General features: G+C 40.8%; 1 protein-coding gene across 1 annotated transcript; it reads right to left on the minus strand.

Moving 5' to 3' along the window:
- Window positions 1-1610: 1610 nt before the first annotated feature.
- Window positions 1611-16309, minus strand: mier2 (mesoderm induction early response 1, family member 2). Its single transcript, XM_071202829.1, has 13 exons — window positions 16210-16309; window positions 14009-14203; window positions 12938-13051; window positions 12729-12840; window positions 11336-11415; window positions 8977-9046; window positions 8581-8732; window positions 7953-8034; window positions 7724-7818; window positions 6909-7039; window positions 4902-5038; window positions 4300-4395; window positions 1611-2779 (listed from the first exon to the last, which is right to left on the minus strand). The coding sequence occupies exons 2-13, from the start codon at window positions 14063-14065 to the stop codon at window positions 2343-2345; spliced, it is 1563 nt and encodes a 520-aa protein (XP_071058930.1). The 5' UTR covers window positions 14066-14203; window positions 16210-16309; the 3' UTR covers window positions 1611-2342.
- Window positions 16310-20372: the final 4063 nt, after the last annotated feature.

Here is a 20372-nt window from a genome sequence, read left to right on the forward strand (position 1 = left end):
AACACGTATGGTTGAACGGATACACAAATCTATTCATGAAATTATGAAAAGGTGAATGAACATGTTCTAATAAGTGGCCTCCTAAAGCTCATCTATTTCTTGTGTTAAAATCACATCCGCTGTAATAACCCCCAATAGTAGCTTCGTCCATCTTCAGATGCATGTATCACTGTATCTATGCCATCACACCACGGTTCAGTCTTTATCATACTGTATCTATGCCATCACACCACGGTCCAGTCTTCATCATTCTGTATCTATGCCATCACACCACGGTCCAGTCTTTATCATTCTGTATCTATGCCATCACACCACGGTCCAGTCTTTATCATTCTGTATCTATGCCATCACACCACGGTCCAGTCTTTATCATTCTGTATCTATGCCATCACACCACGGTCCAGTCTTTATCATACTGTATCTATGCCATCACACCACGGTCCAGTCTTTATCATACTGTATCTATGCCATCACACCACGGTCCAGTCTTTATCATACTGTATCTATGCCATCACACCACGGTCCAGTCTTTATCATTCTGTATCTATGCCATCACACCACGGTCCAGTCTTTATCATACTGTATCTATGCCATCACACCACGGTCCAGTCTTTATCATACTGTATCTATGCCATCACACCACGGTCCAGTCTTTATCATTCTGTATCTATGCCATCACACCACGGTCCAGTCTTTATCATACTGTATCTATGCCATCACACCACGGTCCAGTCTTCATCATTCTGCAACTGGCAGATTTATTTAGAGAAACACACTGCAGGTTGAATATGAACAGATTTACAGATCTCATTCAAGGGGAAACGAGAATTTGTGGATACCGGTAAGAAAAAGTGGAGATTCTGTATTGCACATCCTAAGTGGAGAACCATGTCATTTTTGGAAATGTTAATGCATTCATATAAAGGAGCCTTCTGTTTATTTCAATATGTCTGGCAGAGGTGGCTGAAAGACACATTTTAGAGGAAAATGTACCTTTGATCAACCGTGTCCACTGATCAGATCTCACTTAGACTAAAGAGGCAAGCACGAGCTGCAACACATTTTGTTTTAAATATTCTGATTATCTTTATACCCCACCATCTTTTGTAATGTTGATACAAAACAAGATGCATCTCAATCAATGGGGCGTTGGTGGCGAAGTCGATAGGGACTTGGCTTGGCAACTGGAAGGTCACCAGTTTAAGTCCCGGAAAGACCAAGTGCCACCGAGGTGTCCCTGAGCAAGGCACCGTTCCCCACACGGCTCCCCGGGCGCCGTTCAAAATGGCAGCACACTGCTCCTAACACTAGGATGGGTCAAAGGCAGAGAAACAATTTCCCCACGGGGGATTAATAAAAGTCCATAAAAAAATCCAATTAACTTTAATTGCTCTCTTTTCTGATCCATTTGTCCAAATCAATGGTAACTGACTTCGGCTCATGGGGATCATCAGTTGGAGATCCCGAGGAAGTGTGATCGCATTCACTTACCTATGTTTCCATGGACACCGACTTAACACCATTTATTTGTATGGCTATTATTCATGTCAAACCGCTTCCTAATGATACCGAATATGCACCGTGTTTTTCAGAAATGACGACAAAGCACCGCGACTTTATAAATCTCGATTTAATTCTTCAAAGGATGAAAAATTCAATAAATCCGAAATAAAAAATAGATCCGGAAAAATATGAAGCATCTGGTTTAAGCTGTTCGTATATAAAACAAAATTGATTAGATTGACTCTTGTGCCAAACATGTTCAGACAGGTGGAGTGGAGGTTGGAAATACAGACATGATCAACATCAGGGACAGGAGAGGGAGAGCTAGTTACAGACTTATTAAAAGGTGACGTTCAAACAAAAGGTTTAAATAAATTATTTAGTTTTGAAGGGACACATTTTACTCCATGGTCATATTTCCAGAGGAAGATCTCAACCGGCTGCAAAACTGTTAAAAAATATGCAAAACAAACCTAAAAAAAAAATCTGAGCTGCAGTTAAACTGTTCCACCCTGATAAATAAGAAAACAAAGAAACAGTGGTTAACATTGTAAATAATTGATCTGTTTAAAAAATGACTGCTAGCCACTGCAGTTCATCACCTGCACTGTGCTTCACATTTATAACCAATGTATCTGCCCTGGTGCAGGTCGTTGTCACAAACAGTTCATAAACACATCATCGACACCTGAAGGAGTGATTAACACGTGTCCTTCCACCGTGGAAAGAGGGTTCAAGTGTGTCAGCGTACGAGTTCCATGCTTGTCATCAAAGTTAAGGAAATGCACTTTGTGTCCTGGTTTCTCAACGTCCGGTGCGAGCAAACACCAGCACACATCTCATGAAGAGTACCACTCAGTTTCCCCATGTCCCATCACTGTGTGAGAGGGGGGGGGGTGCTGGACGGGGGAGGAGTGCAGCAGGCCGCCAAGTGTCTGGAAGTGTGATGGGAGGACAGAGGAGGAGGGGGGGGAGGCAGAGGGGAGGCTGAACTCCACCTGCAGCCCGTGGGGGGGGGGCGTCCCTCCGCCCGCTGCATCTCCGTCCTCAGAGACAAAAGGTCCACCACACATATGCAGCTGGTAGAAACAGGGGCCGGAGAGACGGGGGTCCTCGTGGCGGGACGGAGGGCTCCACTGAGGGGGGGGCTGGAGCTGAGCTGAGGGACAACAACTGCCGGAGCCGGGGTCCCGCAGATGGTCCAGAGGCAGGAGGGAGAAGGGACAGTCGAACTGAGGACATCCGTCTCCACACAGGTCTGACACCAGAGCACCGTCTGAGGGAGACAGATCAACAACACGTCTGAAACTCAGGTCAGGTGATGTCGCTTCATCTGATCCAGAACGGTTCGATTCATTGAAGTTTCAATTAAAGGTCCCCTAGTATGCTGTTTTCCATCAATATATTATAGCTCTGAGATTTATACTGAACATGTTCATTGCAGCATTACCCATAACCCCCTCTGTTTCAGCCCTGTTTCAAAAGTGCTGATTCTCTGTCGCGAGTACACATGCTGCAGAGCAACTATTTCAAGTATACTACGTCATAGAGTGGCGCAGAATGCTGGGCTTTTAACATGCATTTAAACAGTCCTTCGGTGCCACTCGATGACGTAGTATACTTGAAATAGTTGCTCTGCAGCAGTTTTACTTGCGATTGAGAAACGGCCCATGTCTGTTACTTTAGGTGAAAATAAGGAGCCCCTCCCCACGCCCCTCTGAGAGATATTTGGTTAAAAAGAACACAATGGAGCTCTAGGAGGAGATTCAGGTGATAAGGTGTGGGGGGGGGGGGGTACCTTGGTTGGTGATTGGCTAATGGTTACACAAGCCAAAAAAAATCGTTATGACATCATAAAGTGGCCAAAAAAAAGACAGGTTTTTATATAAATGGATGAGGACAAAAAGAGAGAGAATCTTTTTTCCTAAAACTTTCAGAATCTCTTTCCACATGTTGATGTAGAAGAGACAGGAACAAGTGGATTTTGCATAATAGGTCCCCTTTAAACTAGCTAAAGTGCACCTAAACGTGTGACATATAGTAAAAACAGCTGCTTGAAAGTGATATTTAGTTTTGATACTGCGATGAAAATGCTTGAATAGAGGTTGGATGGGAATTATGAATCTTTAAGCACCAGGAAAAGCACTTGTAAATACAATGTATTATTATGATTATTATATTGTTTATACAGTATATTGTTGCATAATGAATGACTTCATCTGTAAACTATCAGCAGTGAGTTGTTCTTAAGGTGTGGTTATATTTCACAGAAAGATGAATCAGTGGTATTTATTTCAACACTTTGCATTGTGAGAGTCCTTATACATTTGACTGTTGTTTGTGTATGCTGTTGATAAGCCCTGCTGCCATTAGTACCAACCAAAACATGTCCTTAGTAAATACAAGTTTAATTTTGAATTAGAGTTAAAGTTTTTCCCCACAAACATGTAGTTGGAATTCAACTTCCATTATTATGACCGAAGATTTTCATTGTCGTAACTACACTGTAGCTATGTACGTATGACTAATAAAAGCCTTGACCCACCATGGTTACAATTGGACCAGATTTGACTACAAATATATATTAATTTTTTAACCAACACAAAAGTCAAGTACATTTGAATGTATTCTTGAATGACTCATTATATCTGACATCATGTACTGAACAGCCAGGTGAGGCTCTACGCTACGTAGCTGTTGGATCTAATTTGCGGTGAATTATCCCACAGGAACGTTTTTGAGATCTGTTACCAATCAACACATTATTTAGAGTCTCTACATTTCTCTTGTGTTTACCTGCAGGCCCGGCCTGCGTTCTGTGGCCTGCCTGGAGCGAGTTCATGGCTTTAAGAGAAAGCGGGGAGTTCGTCTGCGGCGGGGTCTCCTCTCCTCCTCTGGAGTACCATGACAACGAGTGTACATGCAAACACATACACAACAACACAGGACACACAGGAGGGAAAAACAAAAAGATGTGGGAAAAACAAAAAGGGTGAGAGTTGAAAAATGTTTATAAAATAAGATAATGATAATGTGATGTTTGAAAAAAGGCAAACAATGAACTCAAAATAGGACATTCAATAGACAAAATGAAATCTGTGGAAGTGTATGTACAAAGAAGATGATGGATATGTGCCTGACATGGTATGTAAATGGTTTTTATAAAGAAAAATGCGCAGCTCAAATTCAACTCACTTTACAATTGATATGTTTCCTACTACTTCTTTGTGCTCGTTTCAAAGCGGTTCTCTCTTGCCTTAACATGAGATCATAGGAATAATAGTTTAGGGTCTTAGGGCTGAAACCCTCGCTTCACTATTAGTTCTAGCCTTCTGAAAGAGAGCAAATGGACTTTCCAGCTTCCAGTATTTAAGTCACCACATCATGTGTTTGTTTACCTTGTTTGTCCAGTTCCAGGCTGGACTGTGGAGGGACCGGGGACTCCAGCTGCCGCGTGGAGCCCCGAGACGACAAGCCTGAGGAGGAGTTGCTTCCCTCCACCTCCCCACCCTCCCCGTCCTGCTCGCCATCCTCTCTGCAACACACAAAACACTGTTAGTGTAAGCATCAATGGTGTAAAGTTATCAAGCAACAATAACAGATTAAACCCACAGCGCACGAGAGTTACACGCCCTAATGCACACGCCCTGAACTGATCTCATTGGTCACATGGAGGGGAATGGAAACACATTTAGTACAAACATTTGAGAAATGGCACAAAGAAACCTGTTGCTCTGGATAATAAAATAAACATGAATTCCAGTTCCATTACTTCATCGGGATACTCTGCAGTAATGCTTCAGCTTTAAGTAGTGCAGGGTAAAAACACATTTTCATGATTTGATACCCAATGGATTCCTACTTAGAATAGCATTGACAGAGCTCCAGCTAATGGGAATAAATAAATGAACAGCTTTAAAAATGGTCTGGTGTTTCTCAAAGAGGTTCTGGTAACAGGACTGTAATAGATTGAATGGGAAGGTCAGATGAGAACATGCAGGAAATGCTCACTGCAGGAATAAATACAATAGAAGCATATTCTGGGAAACAGAGCAGAAGAAATAAGCCTTACTCGTCTCTAATATTCTGGGATTTCATTAAACTGAATAGCAGAAATTAGAAAGGGCTCATGTGCATGTTCACACAACATGTATGTATGGAGTCAGGGGGGGCACGAGAGACCAGGAGGAACAATTGTTATAAAAAAAACATAATTTGAAAAATTATTGATTCGAAAATAATATGATGCAGTACTATTACGTCTGGGTCTCTGTGTTTCATTAAAGCTCGGCTGTGTGTGTGTGTGTGTGTGTGTGTGTGTGTGTGTGTGTGTGTGTGTGTGTGTGTGTGTGTGTGTGTGTGTGTGTGTGTGTGTGTGTGTGTGTGTGTGTGTGTGTGTGTGTGTGTGTGTGTGTGTGTGTGTGTGTGTGTGTGTGTGTGTGTGTGTGTGTCTGTGGAACGAGCCATTTTGTGTGCGAGAGCGAGAGAGAGCACACCGGTACCGCAGATCGTTGTTGTTAGCTTCTGGTGCTAGCGAGCTACGCTAACGGATATAAGGAGTCTTTTCAACAACAAAGTGGAGGAGAGTCCTCTCCCGTCAGACTGAGAGGCTCAGTGAGCTAAAGGACTCTCTCAGCGTTATCTCAGTGGGTCTCAAACGTTTTGGTCACCATTAATGTAAACAGTTATTTCCGAGGCACACGTTTATATGATCATTATAGTCATAAAAAAATAAGAGAATAAATGAAAAACTGGTATGAAATACTGTATGACAGTAAAACAAGAATAAAGTTTAAAAGGGTGATTTGTAAAATATCCATAAAGAAATAGTAAATCTGTTTACAGTTCCGTTTCAAATGGGTGTTGAGAGAGGTATCCATAGATCTCTTGATGTTGCTCTCAAAGTGCACCAGATTGATGCTTTTAACTTCAATATTTAAAAACTAATCTTCCCGGGGGAGCTTGCCCCCGGACCCCCCTATGTGAGGTCCACACACACCACCTGTAAAAATAGCACTTGACCCCTGCTTACACCTATATGCCGTGAGCTGATTATCGAGCCTTCATTGTAACAGTCGCGGGTACACTGTGTATATACGACGCGTGTGGGGATTGTTGCAGTAGAACATTCCACTGTAGCTCCGGTACATTAATGGGAAACCCTAAATGTTTGAGCACCCTCTATGAAACGTCAAGCTACCCCACAGCACCCCCAAAATAAATCACTGAGCCTGACTATTTGTGTTGGGGGGGCCAGACTTTTTTTTTTCTCCAAAGGGGGGGCCTGACAGAAAAAGTTTGAGAACCACTGTCTTGTCTTAGTCTATGTACTTAAAGAGTTCATAGTTATCCTACATATGAGGCTTTGATAGACATTGTGTCATTGTTGTTGCAGCAGTACTCACATGCTCCCTGACTGCAGGCTGAACTTCTTGCGGCTCAGCCTGGTCGTCTGCTGGGTGAAGTACTCGTGGCGCTCAGACTTCTTCCACATGTAGTAATACTGCACACACTCGCCAACGGAGCGCGTTCGTACCTGAGGAGGAGGAACACGTTGTGATGGAAACAGGACTCCGAGAGACACGGGTAGAGCAGGAACTTTGATGGCAAACACTGATGGTTTATTTGGAGCTTCGGCCGGAGAATTCTGAAGATCTCTCCCCCAGACCCGTGTATTTAGCTAGTTCTGAGAGACGAATCAACATGCTGCATAACAAGATAAAACCATAACACCTCTATCAGCTGACGCCAACAGGCAGGAACAGGCAGACACAACACTGAGAGCACAGCAGCCCAAGGTAGCAGGCCTGTGCTCAGTGAGGGCAGGACAAGCTGATGAACTGGGTCAAAGGTTTGGGCCTAGGGACATTTCCCCCAACACACGTTACCTTTACCTCCCTTCAAATAACCAAATAAGAAAACTTCATTTTTATCCAGGGGGGTAAAAGGTTTCATGACGGTTGTTCCATTTGAGAAATAAACAAACAAAAATTAAGAATAAAGAAATAACATAAGAATATTTCAAATAAAAAACATAAAAAGTGCAAATAAAATGTGCAATAATAAAAAGACAAAATCAAATAAAATGGAATACAAATATTGGTACAAAAAGGAAGTTTGGAATAATTAATTTAAATGAAATAAAAAATAACATGTTTTTTAGAATAATTTAAAACATTCGACAACATGTACACGGACTGAGATAGGACTGAGCTCTCACCTTATTCCCCTGGATGAGGTTGAAGTTTTTCCCGTAAACCCGATAGCCGTGCTCGAAGCTCCTGCACTCCTCCTCGCTCCAGGCACAAAGCTCTTCTACGGAGAGGGAGGCGTATTAAGAAACACTTGTGAGTTCAATTGAATACAATTATTTTTATATTAGGGAGGATTTCATTCTCACAGTCTTGGTTTTGAGTGCATTGTTAATAAGTATAATAGCAGATTCTCACCACTGAACACTTTCACATTGAAGCTTACTCGTCTCAGTGCCTCTTCTGCATTGAAGTTGCATTTCACTAGTTCGTACAGAGCCTGAGGATCAAGAGGAGGGGTGAGAGAAAAGGTCAGACTGTCACAAAGAGAATAGCTGCAGAACCTGATCTCTGTTTACACTGAGTGGATTCCAGAAGCACTCGTTCAGTAGCAAACCTTGATCTAATACCAACTGCATCGAGTTGAGGTAGGTCGAAACATGCGATTATTGACATATACATTAAAGGGTAATAGTACATTCAAATGCATTCAGATGCACCTGTGCTGGCTCTCCCGTCCACTTAAACACATGCGCGTGCATACTGTGGTGTAGACTTCCAGCATGAGTCTTATTCAGAAATATCATTTGGTTTTGTTTAAGATGTTATACGTTTTGTCCCAACCCCCCCCCCCCCCTTCTCTTGAGCAGCCATTGAGAAACATAAAGTATTTCAGTGAAATTAAGATACAATGTGAAGCCACCAAGTATTTTAAAGCCCAGTCCCAATAATCAAATCCCAATAATGTTTAACCAAAATGCTAAGATCCTTAGAGTTGAACTTGGACCCTACACTGTCTTATGTGAAGCAGTATGAAGTTGCCTACCTGTTGGTTGTCCCGCACAGTGTGTCCTTGTGTTTGTGTGCACGCTGCCCCCTCCTGGTTAAACGGCCTCTGTGCATTAAGCAAAAATTCTTCCACTGCCTGTACCGGCAGAACGCCCGGCTTCCACAGCAACTGGTCCTCCCCGCTGCAGGCTGAAAGAACAGAGGAAGGTAAAGAGAGGAAGACGATGGGGAATTAGGAAGAGAAACGTGTTTTGCAGCGACTTCTTAAAAACCTATAATCTATGTTTTTCTACACAGAGGCTTTAAAACCCTGACATGACTTAGTTCTTGGGACTGTTTCGTACACAGTTCATGAAACATGTTACATGTATTCTCTATACAACAGCAGTTCAACTAACCATGAAAACATCCTCACATCTTGTCACAGGCTTACCTCTCTCCTGGGTGGTACATGAACTGAGTGGAGGGATTTTGGCCTGGTACATAGAGCCAACCATGATCTCCTGAGAATGGAATCAAAGGCAATCTGTCAAAGCTCTCAAATGGGTCATACACACCCAAAAAGACACTCTTTAAGACATGATGGGTGGCAGGCTTCTTCGGGGAGACGTGAACAGAACCAGGTCTCAGATCAAAGGGACGAGGCTACTTTAGATTTGGAATGGAGGGGTGTTTCTTCTGGCTTGCATGAATGAAAAAACATTTCTAAGTGCTGTATTTTATTGCCATTCAAGTAAAGCCAGCAAGTAAGTGACGACTACGGTTGAGTTGAAATCTTGTCCCATGTCCTGGGATGTTACTTTGGGTTTAGTCTGACTCATCAGATGCAGACTGTGGGTAGAAGTCTGCAGTCAGCCTTGTATCTCACGCTATGTGCACTTTCTATTTGGCAGGAATACAAAAAGGCGTTTTCCCCCCCGATACCAGAATGATTACGTGGAGCCAGTCCTTTCTGGACAATGCTATTTAAGTCCGGCAATGTGGCCTCAATCAATCAATTTGAATTCAGCAAGTCCTGCAGTCAATGATTTAAACTCATGACAAAGTATAGGAGACACAGGAACATCTGACGCTCTGCTGCTTTAAGGATTAAGTCTAAGACAGACACATTATTGGAAAGTAAGGAAATCATTACACATTATCTTTTGTCATTATCTCTGGCAGCCGTGAGCCACAAATAAATATTTGTGAGAGAGAGAGAGAGAGAGAGAGAGAGGCGTTGGCTGCGCTCAGACAGCAGACAGCTTTGGCGATTGGAGGGAACCATTGGAAGTGAAGCGGTGTCGTCACAGTAAATGTAAGGAAGCAGCAAACACCAGGTCTGAAGGATAAAACCAATCAGAAGTGTCTCAAACTTGTGCTCTCTGGAATATCAGAGAGACTTCTCTGGTTGTCGATGAACCGTGGCGGCGCCAGGGTATGGCTGGGGGAGGCTACAGCCATACCAAGACATGGCTTAGCCCCACCTTAGCCCCACCATGAAAAATGGAAGTAAGCAAATTAAATTAAATAATAAACAAAATGCTAAATGTTGAGAACACGGATTGCGAAAATATACGGTCGTGTCCACAACACACAAACTGATCCTGCTGCTGTAGCAACAAGTGCACGTTACTGACGCAATATGACCATTCGGGCTTATGCGAGAAGAGGGGTGCAAGGAATAGTCTAAGTAGTGGGGGAGTTTTATACACTAAAGGTGTGGACATTCTCTGGCGTTATAATATCAGCGCGGCCGCGGTCAGATCAAAATGCCTCCGAATGCAATTTGAACAGACCTACAGCCAATCAGAGCAACGAAACGTTGGGTCTGCGTCACGCCTTACTGATTGAGATCAATCGGAACCGCCATTCAGTATCCCCATTGGATCTTCAACGTGTACTATCATACGTTCACAGGGATCCCTTTTTATTTACTACAAGACAAATGTGCCGTTTTCTTTCATACAGTTCCATTTGGATTGAGACAGGGAAATAATCGAAACCTCACGCGTGGCGTTTCACTGTCAAGGGGGGCGATATAGCGCGACTGACTTGAGCCCCACCACTGTATGGGTTAGCCCTACCACAGATTGCCCAACAAAGAGACTCTGGCGCCGAATACATCAACTTCTCACTTGAATTATTACCTCAGTACATTTTTCCTGCCGAGTTTATTGTCTTAATCGCTCGTTTCAAGTCTTCTCCATAAAGCATGATGATCATTTTATAAATGCTGGTCTCATTTAGCGAGTGCTTTAGGGCGGGGGTTCCTAACTGGTTGGATGCAAAGTGGGTCTTTCTGAAAGGAATCATCAGAAAGGCGAATTAATTTCCAGGTGCTTATATTTTGAAGTGCCATTTCCTGTTTTGTTTGCATACTCGCAACTTGACAGAGTAAGAACCTCCACTGCCAGGTGTGTGTGCACATAACAGACTTGCACTCACGGACCTGCTTCCTGTGGATTGTGTGCGTGTGCATGTAAGGGTCCAGCTTCTCTACGTTTTATTTCATTTTCATTTAAGGCTTTATTTGTGGAGTTTGAACAAATAGGTGAAATTGTTTGTGACTGAGAGGTTTTTTGTCTCGCAGCACCCGATGCAACAGGGTTACAATGAGAGTGCATTCCTTGCGTTAGAGGTGTGAGTGAAAAAAAGCATCCGACACACTTGCGGTTAAGAAAGGGGGCTATAGAACCGGGGTTAGTCTTCATTCTGACACACATTACAGCAGTGGTGGCAACGAATCTGCACCCTACCGATTTGATAGTTTCCTATTTGTTGTGTATATGTGTTTGCCCTGAGTGGCCTACCTTGTGCTCTTCTTTGGAGGGAATAAAGGCATCATCCAAGTCTTCATCTGAGTAGCTGACTAATGTGTCTTTGTCTCCACCTGAAAGACAGAATATATTTGACTGGATTTGATAATCTTTTCCTGACGAGCAATTCGGTTTGCAAACAGAATTCAACACAGCCAATACACATGATACAACATTTTTAATATATATACTTTAAACAGGAGACAAAAAGGTGGTTTTCATTATAATAAATGAACCAAAGAGTCTGAGTGGAAGGGAAACTAGGTCTATGATATCCTTTTGGGGGCCTCTTGAAAAAAGATGCTTCCTTCCTGATGGCAGGAGTTATGATGTTGAGGGTCTGCCTGATTGGCCCTTGCTCTCTGAATGGCTCGAACGTGATAAACATGGCGAGATCATTCAGGGTATTGCTGATGGTCCTTAACGTTTGAACAAGAACAGATAGATGTGAAAACCCACAATCTACCCGTTAAATGATTTTACTGCTGTGTGTGCACTTCTTGTTATTGCTACATTACATTGAGTCATCCAATCGAACTCTGGGATGTCAGTCTCCACATTTGTCTTCTGGCTAAGATTACATATCACATATTTCAAAATAACAAATTGAGGGATGTGTTATACTGTTTTTTTTTTTTTTTTTTTTAAATCTAATTTATCCGGCCTTTTGGTTTTATTTAAATCCTCACTGCATGTCTGGAAATTATCTCAAAACTCTAGATGCAGCAATATAACTTTTTTCGAAACCTCATTTGTGAAAATCTATATTTATGTAATTCTTAAAATGTTTTAAACATTATTCGACAAGTGAAGCCGATTGAGATAATGAAGCAGTAGTAATACTGGGATTTATAGAGAGACAGTGGACTTAGTGAAACAAAAATGCAATACTTTAAACTCCGTATAAATACAATTCAGGGTGAAGAATCAAAGAGGCGAAAGGCATCTCCTCTACTAAGGCTTGAGAGAAACAAACGGACAAAGCTGCATACGTGCCACGTATTTGATATTTTGTGGACTCAGCAACAAAAATGTCACTACAAAGTTGGAAAAAGACTCATAAAGCAGAACATGGTAGCATACCAGGAAGTTCTCATATGATAGTATACAGAAATAAAATGTAATTTCCTGGCACTGGTGGCTGTAAATAACACGCTGCAATATCAGCAAAAGCACTGATTTTAAATCTAATGTTGAGAAAATATTCCACAAAATCAAATGTTACAAAAATGGCGCTTTCTGTTATTACTACCATAAGGTTTCAGATCATCAATTTGGGTCAAAAGCTGTTCCGTTTGAATTGAATTAATGACGCAAAGCCACCATTTTCTTTCCTTTTATTCTGCGCCATATGGTGATGGTAAATGTACGTCCATGTGTTTGTTACCTTGCAGGCGGCGGAGCAGATCTGAGGTGTTTGAGGTGACGGAGGGGGTGAGATAATCTGCTGACGACTCCGACTCCTCCTCCCCAGGAAAGAGATCCTCGGTAATCTGATCCTGTCAAATACAACAATGGAACAGCAAATTAAATCAAAGCACAGAGGCGAACACAGAATTAAGTAATCGCATTTCAGTCATTCACGTTGCATCTCGCCTTGTCCAGTGTCATGCCTGGCAGGCTGGCAGTCATGTGACAGGTCTCCTTCTCTGGGTCTGACATGGTGTAGCCGTACAGAGCCAGCAGCTCCTCCAGAGGAAGCTCCCCAGCCTTCAGACACACGGTTACAGAGGGAGAAGATTAGATTCTTTTTGCCCAAATGTCTCCCTAGCTTTCACTCAGTTTGCAGAGTCCCTCTCAAATGGGAAAGACATCTCCAACTCATGACAAATGGAGAATGGATAAAGGCAAATGGACAAATACCCAGAAAAAAAAAGCCTTCTTCGTGTCAGTCACATTTAAGGAGTTAAAGATACAGTTGGTAACTTCATTTGTCAACAATGTTGTTCCTTATATTCGCTGAAACCAACACTATATCCCGGCAGATAAAATCTGTAAGAAAAGTAGTTCCCTCTCACTTCTAATAGCACTCCAAATAACTTTTACAAGATTAAACCACAGGTAGAGAAAACGCAGAAAAAGCTAAAATATCAAATATTAATCAAGATGTGGTTTCTGCATTGCTTATTTCTCGCCTATAATGTTTTCAGAAACACATTTCAGTCTACTTTTAGCTAAACCTTTATTTATCCAGGTAAAATCCCATTGAGATCAATGATCTCTTTTCAAGGGAGACCTGCAATGCACTGGGCTTGGTCTTGGCCCAAAAGATTTCAAGAAGGCGACGGGGTCATTGCTCATTTTAGTCCGAGGGGTTTTTGTCATCAGTTTACAGAAAAAAAGATGTGTGAATATCTGAACTTAATTTGTTTATTTTAGTTTGTTTATTTTTTCCATTTAGTTACATAAGGTGATGAATGATTTTGGTCCTCTGATTTTAAACGGTGTAGTTTACATAATAAACTATATAATGTATAATTATCTCGCAAACCAAACTTCAGATACATTTGGAAACAACCTCATAACACCATGGTCAATTATTAAGCTATGACTTTAGAGATTTCAATCAAAGCATACATTTTGAATAGTAAGACTAATGTGTATGGGTTTGTTAGTGATGCAGTGACGTCTGCAGAAAGTGTCCGAGGTGTTCATACAGTCACTAACTTTAGTGTAGATGGCTGAACTTGAGCGTACAGTGTGGGACTGTGCGGCCATCTTCATGGGGCGAACGTCCTCTGAAACTCCTCTAAGGCTGGTTAACACTTCCGCTTCTCCTGCTGAGGGTCTTCCTCACAGTTCCTCATCCTCTCTCCACTAGACCACGACATGCACACTTCTCTTCAGGGGCTTTTCACCCACCTGCAGACACAAACAAACACAGAGTTGTTTGTACCGTCACGTAAAGCAGCATGCAAAGGAATTACAACATGGAGGTACATTCCTATACATTCCTGCCACAGAAACAACGTGAAGAAGCAAATGGCTGATCCCTGACTTTTGAATTATTATTTTTTGGCACACACTTGTATCTCCACTTTATTGATGTGTTAAGTTGTATCTCATTTTATAAGGGTTATCATTTGTTCTTATACATTTCTATTTTAGGCTATGTAAAGCACTTTGTGTACTGTTTTTAGAGAAGTGCAAAAAAAGTCCTTATTATCTTAAACCACCGTAGGGGTGGTTTAAGATGTAGGGGTACGCGTTGTATTATACATTGTAATCTACGCGTGGCACTGAATTGTAGCTTTTTATCTTTTGAAAATCACAGAAAATAATAAACAAACCCACAACAGTCGTGGTTTTGGTTTGATAAAAGGGCCTACTACTTAAAATCAAAGCATAACAGCTAATAGTTCTTCATACACATTCTCCTACATGTTTTTCAAAGTAGGCTTTGGTCTAAAATAAGAAGGTCAAAGTGGAACAAATGTAATTAATGCAGCCATAAGAGGTCAACACAGAAGTGAAGAAACTTTGTGCAGCCGGCTTCAGGACAGAGGATGTAGAAGTAGGAATACTCTGTTACAAGTCAAAGTCATGCAATCAACATATTACTCAAGTAAAGGTAGATAAGTATTGGCATCAAAATATACTTAAAGTACCAAGAGTCAAAGTAGTCATTGTGCAGAATTGCCCATTTAAGAATAATATGATACGTTTTGATTGTAATTATTGATCTTTAAAGTGTTCTCAAAGCTGGTAAAGGTGCAGCTAGTTTGAATGACTTTGTAGACTGCAGGGTAGCTTGTGGATTTACTCCAGGTGGAACTAAAGTCTGATTTAAGAGTTGAATACATTTCACATCATTAATCCAAATCTGAAACGCAACTAAAGTTACTTAGTAAATGTAGTGGAGTAAAAGAATAGTATTTACCTCTGAGTTGTAGTTGAGGAGAAGTACAAAGTAGCAGAAAGTGGAAATAGTCAAGTCAAGTAACTCAAAACTGTACTTAAGTACAGTAGCCTACTTGAGTAAACGTACCTCGTTACTTTACACCACTGATTACAGCTTTAGTTTTGGTGTGATACTACTTAAAATAAAAACGTAATGTTCAGCGAATAGTTTTCCATATGGGGTGAAAGCACATTCTCTTACTTTGTCAACATGTTTTCTATACAGGCTTTCGGCTAAAATAATGAAGTCAAAGTGGGACAAATGTAGTTGAAGCAGCCATGCAAGTTGAGGCCACATAAGAGGCTAACACAGAAGTGTAGAAACTTCGTGCAGCAGGCTACAGGACAGAGGACGTAGCCCACCGTAGTTCAACCAGCGTGCCACCACTCATTGAATTACATTAAACTTCTTCACACACAACTTCTTGGTAAATTAGAATAAAAAGTCCAGTGTAAAATGTAAATATAAGGTGTGTCTGTAGCATTGGGTGCCTGACTAGGGGCGCTTTCCTGTGACTTGGTGCTGAACGTCTCTTCCTCCCCAGCTACACAAGAAGGAACTAGTTTCTCAATATTTCCGAAAGGGACGTTTTGGAGTTTACCGCCGACAAGTCGTGACATCCCTCCCAACTTTTTCTACTCACTTCGTCTCACTTCGCACCTGAAACAGTTCAGCACCACCGTGTTAGACCCCTGCCTTTTGTTTTATGCGGATTTACTATCAAGGCGGAGGAGGGAATGGCTCTTTAAAGCTAAGAACGCGGAGAGAGGCGATTCGCTGGAGAGCTTCTCCATTTCTCCCCCCGCTTTTTCACTTAAAACACCCCCGTAGCCCCTCTTTGAACCGGGGTTTCCCAGCCGCTGACACCGTAACACTCTTTTGTGCCCCACGACGTGACAAAAGTGTTAAATTCGCTCTATTTATTCTCTAATTTGACTCGTTACATTCCTCGTTTTCGCTCACTTACCTCCGCCATTCCGTTTCTGTGTAAGCTGAGTATTGCCCGGATGTTGTAGCTCCTCTACTGCTCCGTTTATTGCCGCAACAGCGACTGTGCTACACTTAGTTAGGTGCACACTTCTATCCACTATTTCCACGTAAATTGTCTATTTTTGAATATCTTGACAGCTGGCATTTGAAAAAAAATCTCCTTTAGTTACAAAAAATATCGCTCCAACTTTCGGTATCAATTCTGCTCTTATTGCAATTCTTTTAGAAGCAATCTACTAAAAGCACATACAACTAAATACATGAATGTTACTGATGGCCATTTTTTATTTGATTGGCTATAAATATTGTCCCTTTTGCTACAGCTTTGGAAATATTAATGTATCAATAATAATTGTTTTCACTGTTTTTGTTATGTTTGTCTAACAGTTAGGCAACTTTCAGAAAGTCCTAATTTCTGCTTTTATTGCAATATTTTTAAAAGCAAAAGCACATACAAATAAAGCATGTTTGATGGCTATTTTCATGATATTTGTGTCCCTTTGCAAATAATACACTTTTATACTATCTTTTTTGTCTTTTTCTGTTGTTGTTGGTTGTGTGGCCTTGTTTTGTCTCCAATGTAGGTCTTGTTTTTTTATTATCATTTGTTACCGTTGAGAAAATACGATTGTAAAGATACATATTGCCCCATATGTTGAACAGGCAGGATATGGTAAAAGCAGATAAAGATATAGGTTGTTTTCTCAGCCACTGACTGAGTGCTAGTTTCTCTGATAGACGAGGCAGAGTTCATGTATGGTGTCAGCACATGACATTATTGAACCACAACAAAGTATATGCTCATTCAGTTAATTTGCCTTATGTACTGTTGCCACCAACTAAGCTTGATATCAGTCTCGCTCTTCATGTGTACAAGTCATATTAGTCAAAAGAAAAGACAATGTAAACAAACACAAATAAATAACACGTTAAAAGAGGTCTTTATTTGTTTTTAACAGATTGCTTGGGTTACACCCAAAGTCTTTAACTGATATGAGGATGTGTAACAGGGGACCCAGTGCAAACAAACTACGCATATTGACCCATTGATATTTATTTCTGGTGTATATATTTTGTATGACAATTGCCAAAGTTAAATGATACTCGTATGTTTTTTTTGTATTCATATGTTAATATTTATTGAAAACAAAGAAAGAAAGGTACTCATGGAAAGGATACTTAACCTTTGCGTAGAGACTTTTTATAAACAAGTACTACTAGTCTATAGTTAAGCCCTGAGCCTGTTTTTCAGGTCTCAGGCTCGAAAATGACATTCCCAGAACTAATGACCATATCTTCCCTTCTAAAAGGGTCACATTAATAATCTTTTTTCTCAAAGCAAGGTTACACCTGTGAGTTGGATGTAGAAGTGCCAGAATCAATATAGATGTTTTTATTTTAAAGTAAATTCAGATTGAACACAGCAAAATGTAAATTATAGTGTCCGTCCAAAGAAAAATAATTACTTATAGTAAAAACCACCCTTGAATGATGGGATGGTAGCTAAAAGCTTTAGGAATCCAAACTATAACATATAATATACAGATACAGTAGCCTTGCTTTTTCCCCAATATGGATCATAGTTCCAAGCCTGACGTGAAAAGCGTTGAAATATTCAAGTAGATGTAGCATTCTTTCACTTTAAGTCAATGTTATTGAACTAGATGTAGTCCGTTTCTAATTTAACTTGATGTGTTTTATTTCAAGTGTTTCTCTAGACATGTAAGTAACAATACAGTGGGTCACTATGGAATTTCTAAAGCCTCAAATAAAAAAATACTTTATAAAATAACTTCACCTAATTTTCAACACCCACGCATTTCTAATTAGGTTACTGTATGATTATGTATCAATCAATCAATCAATGTTTATTTATATAGCCCAATATCATAAATGTTACATTTGTCTCAGTGGACTTCACAATTTGTACAGAATATCAGTATGACCATACGACACCCTCTGTCCTTAGACCCTCTGTCCTTAGACCCTCACATAGTACAAGGACAAACTTCCAGAGAAAACCCCCACAGTTTAAAGGGGAACATGGGAGAAACCTCAGGGAGAGCAACAGAGGAGGGATGCCTCTCCCAGGACGGACAGACGTGCAATAGATGCCGTGTGTAAATTGAAGAGATAATACATTTACAACAGGTAGACCAAATGTTTGGAAATGCATGTCTGTAATAAGAAGATGAATCAACGAGGATGTCAACAATCCTGTGGGAGCCATCAGGGAAGTAATATGATGAGAGTCAGGCAGGACGACAGAGACAGGATCAGCCACGACTCAGGATCCCGGCGTAGATAGGCACCAAAAAGAAACTTGGGGGAAGCTGGGTTATTCGGAACATGAGAGGTACAGACAGCGAGAAGGAAGAAGTAAGGTGTCCCCGGCAGTCTAAGCCTATAGCAGCTAAACTAGGGGCTGTAGCTTACTCTTGTGTCTATGTATATTATTGGGTTGAATGTGTGTCACAATTATAAAACATCCCTAGAATGGGCTTAGGACTCTCCTAAAGCAAAATGTTATTCCATACGTTCAAACTCTCCAGCTGTCAACATCACCTCAGTCAAAAGGTACTGCAGAGAAAAGAACATGTGTGTGTTCAACAAAGGGCTGAAACACACACAGAAACCTGAACAAAGCACACGTGTTTGAGGGAGAGTGTGAATGCATGCTCTGGGGTTTCGAACTGTGTTGAATTTGTTCTGGTTTTAGACATGTGTATGAGATTGTTTGTACCTGAGCTGGTTTTCTCTCATTCCTCAAAGCAATGAATTTAAAGAATGTTTTGACATTTGGGGTTTTCAACAATAAAGATTCGAACACTAAAGGATGAACAGGATGTTCTGCCGGGAACAATAGACGTTAAACTACTGGAAGTCAATTCAGAGCCACACAATCGTCCTGATGTGCAGCGGTCAGGATGGCAACAAGTTGCTGACCTTTGTCAACATAGTGGAACAAGAAATGGCGTTAGAAGTCAACATATGACCCACATAACTGCTTCTTGAATTGATCTGTGTGTGAGATGAGGCTTTAATGGGTCTGTATTGACCCTCAGTGAAAGGGTTTTACAACAAGAACACTCTGTTGTGTCCCCTGTTTCTTCAGGGTCTTTAACGCTGGGTGCTTTGTGTGAAGAGCAATTGGATGTTTTTGTAGAGCTTTGGTTTTTATGTGTTTTCATGATTTACTTGTCGTTTTTCTTGTCATTTAGTTTTACAAATGTGGTGCAAATATCAAGCTTACCATTGTACCCATTATTGCTATTACCAAAGTGGACTGTACAAGGGACAGGCTTGGGCAGAAAGATTTACAATTTCCGATTAAAAAAGAGAATAAATTACAATAAATGTTTTCTATTATTTTACTAGTTACCTATTCAACAATCGCAGGAAGCTGACTAAAACAATTAAGAATGAATGAATACAAATTTGGAAGCAATAATGACAAGTATTGAGACAAATTATACAGAGGAAATGTTTAAATCACAAAAAAGGGGAACATAGCTTGATAAAACAATCCAGACTCAAGGTCCAACAGCGAGCTATGTCTTCTGCTTCTCATCAGTCATTCAGAAGATTGAGTGCATTTATATCTTGTCTATATTGGCTGTGAATTAAAGGATTGACCTCGAAGACAAAAGTTTGACAAAATAATATAAACTGAAGGTCCTTACGAGTAAACACAGATAATAAGTCCTAAAAAATGCATTGAAGAAAATCACAACAGCTGAGATTTTTAATAGAATACAAAGTGCTATGATTGGGAGCTCCAGAGAAAGCAAGTTAGCGAACCTTGAGTTGGGATTGTTTTGTGCTGTTTTTTAGGGTTGGGATTAACTTCAAGGCTTTCCAAAAAAGGTTTAGGAAAAAAAGAAATCCTAAAAAGTTCTGGTGAGAAGTGTAAATATTAGTGGTAAATAGATGTGTCCCTGCATCATAGAGCAGTGTAGCATCTATAATAGAACTCAAGCTGAATTAAATGTCAGATTGTGCAGTTATTCAAAACGGCAGCATATGAAAACATCAGTATTGAGAAAAGACATTGAGTTGGTGGTAAAGACACAACCATCATGAGTTCATTCAAATGTCTTTAAGGGAAAACTTGCATTTACGTCATATTAAAGGAAGGCT

The sequence above is a fragment of the Pseudochaenichthys georgianus genome, chromosome 4, assembly GCF_902827115.2.
Source record: "Pseudochaenichthys georgianus chromosome 4, fPseGeo1.2, whole genome shotgun sequence".
NCBI lineage: Eukaryota > Metazoa > Chordata > Actinopteri > Perciformes > Channichthyidae > Pseudochaenichthys > Pseudochaenichthys georgianus.